This window comes from Chenopodium quinoa, unplaced genomic scaffold (assembly GCF_001683475.1).
Source record: "Chenopodium quinoa cultivar QQ74 unplaced genomic scaffold, ASM168347v1, whole genome shotgun sequence".
Taxonomy (NCBI): domain Eukaryota; kingdom Viridiplantae; phylum Streptophyta; class Magnoliopsida; order Caryophyllales; family Amaranthaceae; genus Chenopodium; species Chenopodium quinoa.
The window spans coordinates 1,582,350-1,596,054 of NW_018742244.1; the positions used below are offsets into that span (position 1 = coordinate 1,582,350).

General features: G+C 33.5%; 1 protein-coding gene across 1 annotated transcript; it reads left to right on the forward strand.

Annotated features, from left to right (window-relative positions):
- The first annotated feature begins 3,997 nt into the window (after positions 1–3,997).
- On the forward strand, positions 3,998–13,287 carry LOC110739335 (synaptotagmin-2-like). The gene is made up of 12 exons (XM_021919804.1): positions 3,998–4,799; positions 6,966–7,064; positions 7,167–7,217; positions 7,307–7,430; positions 9,094–9,212; positions 9,339–9,440; positions 10,056–10,130; positions 11,238–11,314; positions 11,416–11,662; positions 11,750–12,094; positions 12,557–12,685; positions 12,997–13,287. The coding sequence occupies exons 1-12, from the start codon at positions 4,668–4,670 to the stop codon at positions 13,135–13,137; spliced, it is 1,641 nt and encodes a 546-aa protein (XP_021775496.1). The 5' UTR covers positions 3,998–4,667; the 3' UTR covers positions 13,138–13,287.
- Positions 13,288–13,705: the final 418 nt, after the last annotated feature.

Below are 13,705 nucleotides of genomic sequence, written 5' to 3' on the forward strand. Positions count from 1 at the left end.
GAAAAAAATAAAAAAAAAGTGGGGCCCACAGACGGAAATTCCACCGGAAATTCTAAATGGGTGGCAATCTGAGCGTTTATTTAAATTAGTGGGTGGTATTTTACAATATATTTTTTTGGGTGGTTATATCAAAATAGGTATATTTTGGGTGGTTATATCAAAATAGGTATATTTTGTGGGTGGTAATTTGCAAATTTTCCTTAACATTGGGTGATTTGTATATTTCTAATGGTTGTTAGGCTAGTACACTTGTAATTTGACCTTGCACGTCATATATTTATTGTTGCATTTTTCTTTAACATGGTATTCTCACACGGTGGGTTACATCACTTATAGAGGGGACAAATATTAGGTTGTGTCACTTGTGTGACTTGTGTCAGGCCACTGGATCGTACATAGAATAGGCTAAGATAAACTTATGTTGTGTCAAGTTCGTGTTAATTTTTCGGATATGTATAGGGGTCATGCTTGAACGAATCTCCTTTTTATTATAGTTTACATTTTTTTTATTAAATAATGATTAGTTAGTCAATCCAATTGAGGGCTTGTTCACATTTACTTATTTCAGTTTAGTTTAGCTCCAATATCAGCTCAGCTCCTAATTTTCCTCTCTCATAAAATATTCATTTCAGCTTAGTTCAGCACCAATCAGTTTAGTTCAATTCAGTTCAGCTCCAATCAGTTCAATTCAGTAAATGTGAACAGGCTCTGAGTTTGTGCTAATTTTGAACGTCTATATACAATTGTACCAAAATGAGAGTTGTTATTTATTTTTCCAATAGAATAATAGAATGGGTAAAAGAGTTATGTGAAAATGTCAAAACAATTCCTTTCGTTTGTATCAATAACTTTTGCGGTGACATATATACTAATAGTTGGGTCACTAATTATCAATCGTGTGAGATGTTCAATGTTATATTTGATGTAGATGTAGATTTTCATCAATTTAAGAATTTTGATGAGCTTCGATAGTTTATGTAACGTAGGCAACTGATAAATTAACTCATTGCTTACTAAAGTTATTTTTGCTTGTCTCTCGTGTAGATGTATTGCCTCAAAAGTCAAACCTTAGATATGACACTTTTCCAACACCTTGGTTAAAAATCATACGAGGTAAAACATAAATGAAAAATACATTTTCTAAAAGGTTTGTTGTTGCTTATGCACAATACATCTTATTTTACTAATGTATAAGTTGGTAATATGCGTCTACATGATGATAAGTTGGTTGCCATGATTTTCACATGTGAGCAATTACAAACTTGCGAAATAATATTTTGGTGTCTTTTTATTAAGAAAAGTCATCAATTTGTGGAGGCCCTCACTTATCTCCTAACCAAGGGCCATCAAAATACATTAATATGTCATAACCTCTTAACCTTTTTGACCGTTTGGGTTGGATTATTATGAATAAGGGTATGTTCACATTTACTGAACTGAGCTGAGCTGAACTGAACTGATTGGAGCTAAACTGAACTGAACTGAACTGATTGGAGCTTAATTGAACTAATCTGAACTGAACTGAGGTGAAATGAATATTATATGAAAGAGGAAGATTAGTTGCTGATTGAACTGATTAGAGCCGAAATGAACTAAACTGAAATTAAGTAAATGTGAACAGGCCCTAAATCTTACACCTACTCTGTTATTAGTTATACGTAAGCACGAATGCACGATTGCGTAGCTTCAAAACTCAAAACAATTTTATTTGCATGTGTGTAGTAGACTATTAGGATGAGGGATTCAGGTGAGTATGTAGTTATTGAATTTCATACATTACCTTTACAAAAACTAACTGTTGTTCCCAGTGTCAATGTCGATAAAAGTTTTCTATGGCTTTCTATTTAAGTAGGAGCGAACTAGATGGACATATATAATAATAATAATAATAATAATAATAATAATAATAATAATACAAGTATACGCCTTGTTTAGATTGAACACCTTTTTAAAAAAAATAGAGGTTTAACCATTCTAAAAAGCTAATATGGGTGTTGAAAAAATCTTATTGAAAGAGCTTTCTAAGCTCGAGGTTATCTTTTTAAGAAAATCTCATATTAGGAGCCTTTTGAAATTAGTTTATTGAGAAATACATTTAGCTTGTTTTTGGTTATTACATACACTTATCACAACGAATTAATACTTAATAATCTATACTAGTCTATACTCTATACTAGTATTTAAAAACAAAAACCATCAACCCTACAATGTCACATGTACATTTCATTTTTTTTTCTCCAATGCCACATGTCACCTTATTTAATTTTTTTTTTAATATCTTTTCTCATATGAAAAAAAAAACTTTAATTCAATACATATATGAATGATTGAATGTTGTTTGGTTCACTTTCCTCCAGTTTAATTTCTACTACAATTACATTCAATTTACATCTCTTCTTCTCCTCTATAAACTATTCATTTTCCAATATAAATATATTAAAAAATAATTATTTATATATTATACCTATAAATAAGTGAATCGCTAAATGCACGGGCCAGAAGGCTAGTTATATACTAAACACTCTTATATAAACCAGCTAGTCAAACAAGTTGATACAACTAGCTATATTAATCAATTACCATTGTAAGCACTTGAAATTTATATAAGTGCCACATCGAATATACACGGGTTAAAAGTAAAATTATTTACTTAATGGTTTGACTATTAATTTAAATTATTTAATTTGGGTGAAATATATTAATATAGCACATTTTATTTTATTAAATTATAAAAACCCAACGTATAGGCTAGACCATCATAAATTGGTTATATTGTCAAGCCCAATTTATAATGTACACTAAACCCTAACCCTAAGAGTGTTGCCTCGATCTATAAATAGGACTCTTTCTAACTCATTTGGGGAGAAGAGAGGAAACAAGGAGACTACAATAGAAAACATAAAAAACCTTAGCTCTCATAATTCCAAACCTCTCCAAAGAAAACCTCTAAAAACCTACCGGAAGAGCAACAAGCATTCGACGTGTGTTCTACTCTAGAAGATCATTCGTGGAAGAGATTAAGCCTCGACGACCCTGAACACGAAGGAAATAAGAACTATGAAACATCAAGTAGTGCATTGCAAGTCACCAGTTTAACCTCTACATCAAATAGTCATGATCGAGATCAAGCCTCGTTGTCCCTCAATCAAGAATTCAAGTCAAAGGTCTGCATCAACAACTAGTCAAAGGTATACATCAACATAAGTCAAAGTTTTGCATCAAAACTTCGATCGAGATCAAGCATCGACAACCCTCGTTCGAAAATCAAGTCAATCCGAAAATTACGTCAAAGTCAAAGTGGAGATTGAATTAGAGGAGCAAATTAGAGACTTTACCCAAAATTATCAAATTAATAAAATTAAAATTTTGTTGCATTTGTTTTGAATCTATATTTTGCAGATTTTAAATTTGTGCAGCGTTTACAACCATATATTCACCAAATAGGACTATATTTTCTCCTTTTAAGCACGTTATCTTCAACATTAGTCCACCATGTGTCACCTTCAAACATTATGTGAAATGTTTCCTCATTGAACATAACGATTACATGTCGTCATATTGATGCCATATTACAAAACATATATGACTTGGAATTACCCGATTTATATACTGATTTTTGTATCACTGAAGAGTTTAAACTACAAGTTAGTAGCTAGTTGATTAAGTATATCTTGTACATTGATTGTGTAGCAAAATTAATATATATTTTTTTTGTAATGAAAGAAAAAAGAGCACAATTACATTATTGGCTACACTAGCCATTACAATTATTTTGATCCTAAATTTCTAGTGGGCCTAGCAGACTTTTCGGGTCAGGTAAAAAAAGTGAGATATATTTGTCCAATGCCTGTTCATAAAAAATATTTGGATCGAGCCAAACGCAACCTGTCACTAACCCAAAATCAGCCCAGATCAGACCGATGGACAAGTTCTTGTTAATCATATTTGTTTTGTAGTGTATATATTTTTGCTCGAACTTACATTGAATAGTCGAGGAAAACACAACCCTTCACCAAAAATAGACAATCAAAGAAACATCAACATGGTAGATTTACCTGGCCTACAAAATCATGATCTTATTTTAGGTTTCTAATTTGTCCTAATCAAATCGATTAAAAACTTTCTAATTAGAGATAGGGCCTTTTTTTTTTTTTTTTTTTTTTTTTTGAGGGGGGAAGAGATGGTGGGCCCTTAGCCCCCAGCAAAAAAACCATGAAATGAACAAGCACGTTTCAGCATCTGCCTTTCTCAATTTCATGAACCGCTCCATTTTCCGACCTCCTAAACTGCCGTATTAATGCCGTTTTTTTACATCTCCATTAATTTCTTTCTATCTCTTTCTCTCTCCTCTGTTAAACGTTGATCATCTTCCTTAGAAAAAGCAAGCGTTTCACCAAAAAAAAGTTGGTAATATTGCCAATTTAGAAAGTAATCAAATTTCATTAAAGAATCATTATACTTGTGCTTGGTAATTACATTTCACGTTGTTAAGAGAGAGAAAGAGGAAACAACTTTTTGGGTGTCATCTATTCTTCTAATCTTGCCTATTGAGTAACGGATTTGATTCGAAAGTTTTTCTTCTGATTTGGGTTTCTGCTGATTTTTTCTGGGTTTTGTTTGTTTTTCACAAATACGGAGAAAATTCATAGAGACTAGGGAAGAAGAAGATGGGTTTGTGGAGTCCGATACTTCGGATTTTTAGTGTGATTTTTGGGTTTGTCGGATTTGGTTTAGGGATTACGATTGGTCTTACTGTTGGGTATTATCTCTTCATTTACTTTCAGCCTACCGATGTCAAGGTAATTTCCTTTGATTTTTTGTTTTTTGAATTTCTGGGTTTAATATATGATGAAATTGTTACTGTAATGTTTATTTGATGCAACAGTAGATTGTAATGTGTTATGGAACATGTGGGGTTTTTCGATTTTGTCTTATTTATTGTTTTGAGGTATCATGCAGAGTTCTGATATTGATTATGGACCATAATATTAGGTTGTCATTATCAAAGGAATCCATATTTTAAGGTCTATGTATGTCCATTTTTTCTTAATTTTGGGTGTCAATGCCAACTAGTGATTGATGTTGATGTTTTTTTTGAAGAATATTGCACATTTGTATGAGGTCCTTGTGATTATAATTTTGGATTGAGAATTGACAAATGGGTGGCAGGAGGAGGGTTTATTGTTTGAGTCCTTTGAGAGGACTAGCTGAGTTGCTGGACACAATTACGGTTATTCGGACCTCAATTTGTGCTGGTTCTTACAAGGCACCTTCTGTTGGATTGGGTGGGTTAATATAAGGCTTTTCGGGTTGGTGAAGGACAATGCCCCTTGATCACTTATGATGAGACTTTGTCATGTTGTGCTTTGTATATTGAGGAGTTGGCATTTTAAACCAATTATCCTTTTGGTTTCCATGGGTTAGAATTTAGGAGTAGGTTTATGTCCACTTGGAACCCAAATTGGCTTAATGTTGTGGCTCTTGCTACTCTCATGAATGTAGTAAAATGTGTTCTATCTTAAATTTCTAAGTATAGATTTCCATTTGCTGAGGAAAGATTCACTTTGTTGGCTATATGTTCCCTTTACTTGAGGTTAATTAGTTGCTGATAGGGTGAGAAGTATTTCTATGGGGCATGAGCTTCTTGCTGTTACTTTGCTGGGTACTTGGTATGGTAGAAATGGATGGAGGGTTCTTTGCTGACCACCAAAGTTAAATTCTTTGGTTCATGCAATCAACCTCATACTAGTTTATTAAGGTTTTGATGTTGTTGTCACTGTTGGGTATGATTTTTTAACACAAGGATATCTTGTTGCACGGGAAGGTACGGTAATACGGACACGTAGTCACTAATATTAATTTTTCTACCACTATTGGAAATGGAGTGTTTGGGATTTTGAAATTTAATTTTCAATTTACGAGATTATTATGGTAATATATTTTTGGCCTTGATAATTCCATGACCCATAATGTTTACTTTGAACTGGGATAATTTTTTTGGGTCTACAACCTTACACTTACAGTTCTATAATGTCAAGTGATAACCCACCAATCACAGCGACTAGATATCCAGAGGATGTGGGGAGGGTAAGTAAATTTTACCCCAAAGTGTGTCTTGTGGAATTAACTTAGACCAAGTTATAGATTTTGAATTAGGATATATATTTGTTTGTAATTTAATACTTGTAAGCTTCTATACATGCATTTCATCGAAGATTTGTAGGAGTGCCTTTTGCTGTAGATTGGTGATGTTAAGTACATCTGGATTTAAGTAGTTGGTGCTTTGATGTTTTGCCAAAAAATTCTCTTGATAGGCTACTGGAAAAATAGCTATTAATGTTTGATAGAAATAAGGAGGGAGGCAAATTTTTCAATTTGCTTCTCTCATACACTACTAAAACAATTTCTGGAGACAGCTGAGTGACATCAAAGATGACTTAGCTTGGATATTAGTATTTTTGCAATTTGTCTGGATCTGACTCCGCACTATTTACTGAATGATCAACAGTTTTACCCTTGGATGGGAGCCTCTTTAGGTAGCAGTCAAACTACTGATATAATCTTGTACATCTCATGAGTTGGTACTGACCTGATATGCGCTACTGGTCTGTTTATTAGTATTTTCTTTCTGATGATTAGTTATGCACTTTAATGTGACTCCATACATGACTTGGAGTGTTCTATACTGTTAAAGATTGCAAGTGAATGATTTGTTGGTGGGCTAAAAGTTAATGTTTGGTATCTTCTTTTGTATTTTATTTCCATTTGCAATTGGCATTTGTAATTATCCACGTACTTTTTTATGATGCTGATGTCTTCTCGGAAGGAAGAAGTAGGCAGTGTTGATGGATGGACAGCTGAGTAGCTGACTATTCTTGTGCTGTGAAATGTTGATACTTGTGTCTTAGTTATATGTTGGCATCCTCTCCTCCTGTAGACCTGTAATGATATTTTGATTTTGATAGGATCCCGATATCCGTCCACTGGCTGAGCAAGAATCTGATAAACTTCAGCAATTACTTCCTGAAATACCTCATTGGGTGAAAAACCCTGATTATGAGCGTGTATGTATTTCGTATTTTTGGCCCTCTTTGTTGTCATTGATTGTTACTGAATAGTTTATGGTTCTGACTTTTGCTTGTGTTTTTCCTTTTCTTTTATGAAAGATGGACTGGCTGAACAAGTTTATTGCCCAGATGTGGCCCTATCTGGACAAGGTATATGCCTATTTATTTCAATATATTTACTCCCTTTATTTCGTTGTTGCTCTTTATGTTGGCTAATAGAGGGTTACTACTGTACACAGGCAATATGCAAAACTGCAAAGGATATTGCAACACCTATCATAGCTGAGCAAATTCCAAAATACAAAATTGATAATGTCGAATTCGAGAAGCTGACTTTAGGGTCCCTTCCACCAACCTTCCAAGGTCAGTTTTACTCTTTACTTTGAATGAGTTGATGCAAGAGAATAGATCTTAGAAGCTTAAAAATTGTCTTAAAAGCTGAGTAAAGAAGTTTATGGTTATTAACGCTAAGATATCAGAAATACCACTACTAAGGGTTTGGTTGAGCTTAATAAAATGTCTCAAAAGCTGAGTATAAAAATTTATGGTTATAATGCTATGTGAGTTTTAACTTTTATCTTTTTTTGTTCATCCCTTGTTTTAGATTTTTGCACTTAAATATTAGAAAAATTTGGTTTGCTTGTGGCTGTTGAGGGTTATGGGAGGTCACAAATAAGGTTGTTTATTTATTTATTTTATTTTTTATTTTTATGTAATGGATGATGGGTAAAAGTGAGTGCTAATTGATTTGTAATTACCCACAAATTAACAATAATGAAGCCAATTAAGCAAGCAACTGAGTGATTTTACTCGGGGAAACCCAAGAACTTGGAGAAATCAGAGGATAACCCACCAATCCACTATGGAGTATGGAGTAAGAATTTGATGATGAATGATGAAGAATACAAACTTTCCGGACATCATGGAAGCTTCCACCTCAATACCCACTCTCTTCCACTTAATCTCTAAGTTTTTTTTGTAGTTGGATAAAGGTCTTCCTTTCTACTGGATAAGGTTTAATAAAATGTTTTTTAAGCTCCACTTTTGGGTTCTCCTATGATGTCTTATCTGTGTATAGTTTGTCATATCCTATATATTTTACATAGTTTTATCATTTGTTTAAGGTGAGTGAAAGTTCTTTGTTGGTATTGTGATATTTGACAAAATGATTAAATAAGATGAACTTGAATGGATGTGGTTTATTTGTTAGCGTTACCAGGGGCCAGGGCTATGCTTGTGACTTGTGATAACATATATTAGCCAGGGGTTTTATGCTTATGAGCTATGCCTCTTCACTTGACTATTATAGTAATGGTGTAGCTTAATGGTTATGTGAAGTACATGGGTTATTAGTGTCACTTTTTTTTTTTTTCTTTCTACGTGACAAGTTATGAGCTCTTCTATGTTTACTTGCTCTTATGATGTTAATCTGCCTTGTAATAATATGCGAGATATGCTGAGGGACTAAATTTCATGATTATTTAGTGCCGTCCTTCTATTATAAGTGTACAAAGCTGAAAGTTTTTAGCACAGCTTTATTTTTCCCCCCCCCTTTTTTTCATTTTAGATAGTAGTGGGGGTGGAAAAGTGGTCTTGACTTAGAAAATATGCATAAAGAATTTTTGTGTCAAGTTTGTCATTGTAGTGTATTCTTTTATTACTATGGTTTCTGTGATTGATTATGTCAGTTAGACGATATTCTAAGATAATTATGGACTTTTGTGCCAGCCTGATATTCAGGTTTCTGTTATCTTCACTCACTTATCCAATAATGATATTCATTGATTTACTTGATTAGAAATGAGTAAAATTTGTGTACTTGTTATCTTGGTGGGTCCCTAGTAGCCTGTAATAAAGTTGCAGCTGTATTTTAAAATCTCCCTCTAACTGAAACTCAAACAATAAATAAAGATTTTTTTTAATAATTGCATATGCTGTTTGATGATAAGTTGGCACCAGAAGCTTTATGTATGTATATAGTCTGTTTTAACTCTGTAGTTTGGTATTCATCCTTCCTCTACTGTAGGTATGAAAGTCTATGTGACAGATGAGAAGGAGTTGATTATGGAACCATCGCTGAAGTGGGCAGGAAATCCTAACATCATTGTTGGTATAAAAGCATTTGGCTTGAAGGCAACAGCTCAGGTACTTGGTTTATTGTGAAACTGGCAAAGGTGCATTTTAGTATAGTGTATGAGATGATCAGAGCAGAGATTTATTGAATTTCATTGCTACTTTGTTAGTGAGTTAATTTATTTGGATTTATTTCAGGTGTTAGATCTTCAAGTATTTGCTTCTCCTCGTATTACTTTCAAGCCCCTGGTACCAAGTTTCCCATGTTTTGCCAACATATATGTTTCTCTTATGGAGAAGGTATGCGATATTTTGAGATTTGTTAGTTTTATTTATCTTGTTTTCTTTTTACTCATTTTTTTTTTCTAATGTATATAATTAGTTGGGGGTGGGGGCGTAATACAATTTCAACGTTGGAATTAGCTGTTTTTGTTGGAAAAAGTGATTAAACAATAATACGATTTCAACGTTGGAAAAAATGATTATTGGTGGAAGTGATTAATACAATTTCAATGTTGGAAAAAGTGATTATTGTTGTTTTTGTTGGTTTTTTCCCCTCTAATATCAGAAGTCCTGCTTCTGAAGAAGTTGTTTTCATCTTAAACAATAATGGAGTATATTAAGATTGGAAAACACAAATTTTCTAAAGTAATATCAATAATAGTTACTTAGCTATGGATTCTCTTCATCTTATCGTATTAGAACTCCCTTCTTATTGTCATTATGAGGGTGTGTGCAGTTTGGGTTGCATCTTGTTGAAGGGGTGCCGATTAAAATTTCCTTAGTTGCTCTTTGGTCATTGTTATCTTATACATTTTTTTTTTGTAATTGCTAATTTTAAGCTTTCTTATTATTTGTTTTAAATATTTGTGCAAGTGTGGAAAACATAGAAATGACTCATGTATTATCTTGCAGCCGCATGTTGACTTTGGACTGAAGGTTCTGGGAGCTGATCTTATGTCAATTCCAGGTCTGTACAGGTTTGTTCAGGTACGTTGTCCTTCATTTTTCACCCTTTTGTTTATTTTGTGCATTCTATGAGCATGTTTGGGTCTTTAAATAAAATTGAGCAAGCTGTCTCAATTAAATCCTATATAACCATAGGAAAGTTCCTGTCATGCAGCCCTTCAGCTGATCTATCATATTAGCGGTATGATATTTGAATATGTCTGGACTGATCTTTTTAAAGTCCCCTTCTTTGCACTTTGATCCTGTCATGGAATTATAGGAGGGAAATGTAAGATAATGTTGGTGTATATGATTGCTACTGTAGGCTTTATAGCCATGAATAGCTTTAATTTTTTAAGACACTGCAATGTATATTTCTTCATATACTTTTTTTATTATTGCATTCTTTTAAGGACATACTTTAATCTTTGTAAGGATATACGTTTTTTGTGATGCTTCCCTAGCTGTATATCTTTGTGTTGCCATATGACCATCTTTGAGGGAGTAGGCTGATGGCAGATGGTATTTTTGTAATTTAGAGTACTGTCATCCTCTTCCATCTCCGTCTTTTATGTTTCCTTGTAGAAGTCCTTCATAATTCTTTCCATTTCTTGTTTAAGCAGGCTTAAAAAATATTAATTTAGAGCATGTAAAGCACATGGATTATGTTTCCTTGTAGAAGTCCTTCATAATTCTTTCCATTTCTTGTTTAAGCAGGCTTAAAAAATTTTAATTTAGAGCGTGTAAAGCACATGGATTTTGTCTGCCGACAAAATGAGTTTGCCATGATGATATATAGACACAGCATTGCGTTTTGTGCACAAAATTACTTGTTTAATTTTTAAAAGTGCTTAGTGCTACAGATTTTTTCTTCTAAAGATTTAGAGCTACAATGTAGAATAGCTAAATCTTTTGGTGCTCCATCAATTTATTTTCAATTCTTGTGTTGAACTTTGGATATCAATTTAGTCCTTTGCTGATTTTAGATATAGTACTTTGGGTCCTACTTTTTCATTGTTATTCTCATAAACACCATTATAAATGCAATATTTCTGGCTGTAAGAAAGTTTTAGTGCATTTTAGTTTCGATCGTTTTTGTATTCCAGATCAACATATGAACCTGTTTCAGTTTTGTTTCTCTTGCTTCAGGAGCAAATTAAAGATCAAGTGGCTAATATGTATCTTTGGCCTCGTACACTTGAAGTACCTATTCTGGATCTTGCAAAGTATGCTCTTATACGTGACACCTATTATTCTATTGTATTTTGACATGTCTATGCCATTGTTGCCATTGACCTCTGTTATGTATGTGCTGCAAACTTTTCAGAGCTCTGAGGAAGCCTGTAGGAATTTTACATGTAAAGGTTGTAAGAGCAATGAAGCTGAAAAAGAAAGATCTCCTGGGTGCATCAGATCCATATGTAAAACTGAAGCTCACCGATGATAAAACACCATCAAAAAAAACCACAGTGAAGCACAAGAACTTGAATCCTGAATGGAATGAAGAGTTTAATTTGACAGTCAGAGATCCACAGACCCAGACTTTAGAAATTAATGTGTATGATTGGGAGCAGGTATTCCTGGGCTGTTTGGTATACTTATATGGTTGTATGTCTATCTCTGTGCTGATAATTTCTGAAGTTATTTCCTGTTCATATTAGGTTGGCAAACATGAGAAAATGGGTATCAATGCTGTTCCTTTGAAAGACCTTACTCCTGATGAGCCAAAGGAGTTCACTCTTGATCTCCTTAAAAAGATTGACCCAAATGATCCTCAAAACGAGAAGTCACGGGGACAGATTGTGTTAGAATTGACATTTAAAGCTTTTAAAGAGGAGGATCTTGGAAAAGATTTTGAAGATTCAGTGCAACAAGCACCTGCAGGAACACCCGCTGGTGGTGGTGTACTTGTTGTGAATCTACAGGAGGCTCAAGATTTGGAAGGAAAGCACCATACAAACCCGTATGCACGTGTCATTTTCAGAGGAGAGGAGAGAAAGACCAAGGTAGTATATTGTAGTTAGATTTTTTATTTTTATTTTAAGGTGATGAGTTATTTAATACTTTGTATTCTTATGGACTTTATTCTACAAAAATATCACTGACTCTTTTAATCAATTTAAGTTTGAAATTTTGTCTGGGGTGGGGGTGGGGTGGGGTGGGGGGAAGGGTTGCATCCATGTTGACTGCTCCGTTGCTCTCATTATGTGATTTTTTATAGAGGCACTGCGACAATGGTGTGGTATGTTATGGATTCATTTGACGGGTAGTTTACTAGTTTGTCATGATATATGACAAACTGTCAATTTTCCTTGTATTTCTGGCCTCATGATCATGTTTGTCTCAAATATGTGTAGAATGGCCAAGGTCGTATATGCACTTTTACTGATGAGTATTTTAGGTCCTCATGGAATAGGTACAATCTTCTTTGAAGACGTATAATAACCTGACTGACTATGCTATTGCAGACTATCAAGAAGAATAGAGATCCAAGATGGGATGAGCAGTTTCAGTTTGTTCTAGAAGAACCTCCAACAAATGATAAGCTGCATATTGAAGTTTATAGTACCTCGGCAAGAAGTTTACTGCATCAAAAGGTAATTATTTTTTAGTCCTATTTCTTTAACTATTAGGCTCTTATCTTAATTTACTCCATCCATCTAAAATTAATATTTACACACAAATGCAAACTATATTTAGGATGCTTGGGAAAATTGATCACCTTTTTTTAAAATAGTAATGACTTAATGAATTGGATTTACTAATATGCCATTATGGTCTCAAAGAGACAGTAAATGATATGGAGAGACTCAAGATAGCGCAACTAAGTGTTTGTTCAGGCAGTTTTGATTTGTTTGCATTGCCTGGTTATGAATTATGATATGAACAAAATTCCATTGTTTTTCAGGAATCTTTGGGATACATTGATATCAATCTCAGTGACGTCGTCAGCAACAAGCGGATAAACGAAAAGTATAACCTGATAGACTCGAAGAATGGCCTCATCTTGGTCGAGCTCATTTGGAGAGCTGCCCCTCCAAAGTCGTAAACTCCTTTTCTTTTTTATATACAGAGTAGAAAAGATGCTGCTGATTTTTTTTACATTACTACTGAAAGGTGATTTGTTTCTGTAAATGTTGAACATAATGGTAGTTCTGTTACTATGAATAGCAGAATAGTTTCTTTATTTGGTAAATGATTGTTTTTATTTGCAAGACTAGTTTACACTTCGTTACTTGTGAACTGTGATGTCTGTATCATATGGACTAATGTGGGTTGGACTTGGGTCCAACAAGCCGATGTCAAGTGTCTTTTTTACCCACTTAATACAACTCTTATTAAACTACTACATAAATAAAAAAAAATTCTAAGCTTTAGGATAACATATAAAGAAGGGGAAATATAAAATCAAATCCAATAAATCTTACTGTATTAATCTGTCATTTAAAAAAAAAAAAAAAACAGTTTATTTCTGTCATTTAAAAAATAAAAACAGTTAATTTAATTCTATTTAGCCAATTTCTAATGCAAACATACTCGCATAATTTTCAAAGCATTAACAACCTTGGAGTTTTGCTCACTCAAGGTGGTTCATGCATAAACGATAAACATTGACA

What these genes read in the sequence shown, in the direction of transcription:
- LOC110739335 (XM_021919804.1), top strand. Translation starts at nt 4,668, where the DNA reads ATGGGTTTGTGGAGTCCGATACTTCGGATTTTTAGTGTGATTTTTGGG. An exon ending in TTCAGCCTACCGATGTCAAG is followed by an intron (nt 4,800 to 6,965) that starts GTAATTTCCTTT and finishes TGATTTTGATAG; the next exon opens with GATCCCGATATCCGTCCACT. An exon ending in TGTGGCCCTATCTGGACAAG is followed by an intron (nt 7,218 to 7,306) that starts GTATATGCCTAT and finishes TACTGTACACAG; the next exon opens with GCAATATGCAAAACTGCAAA.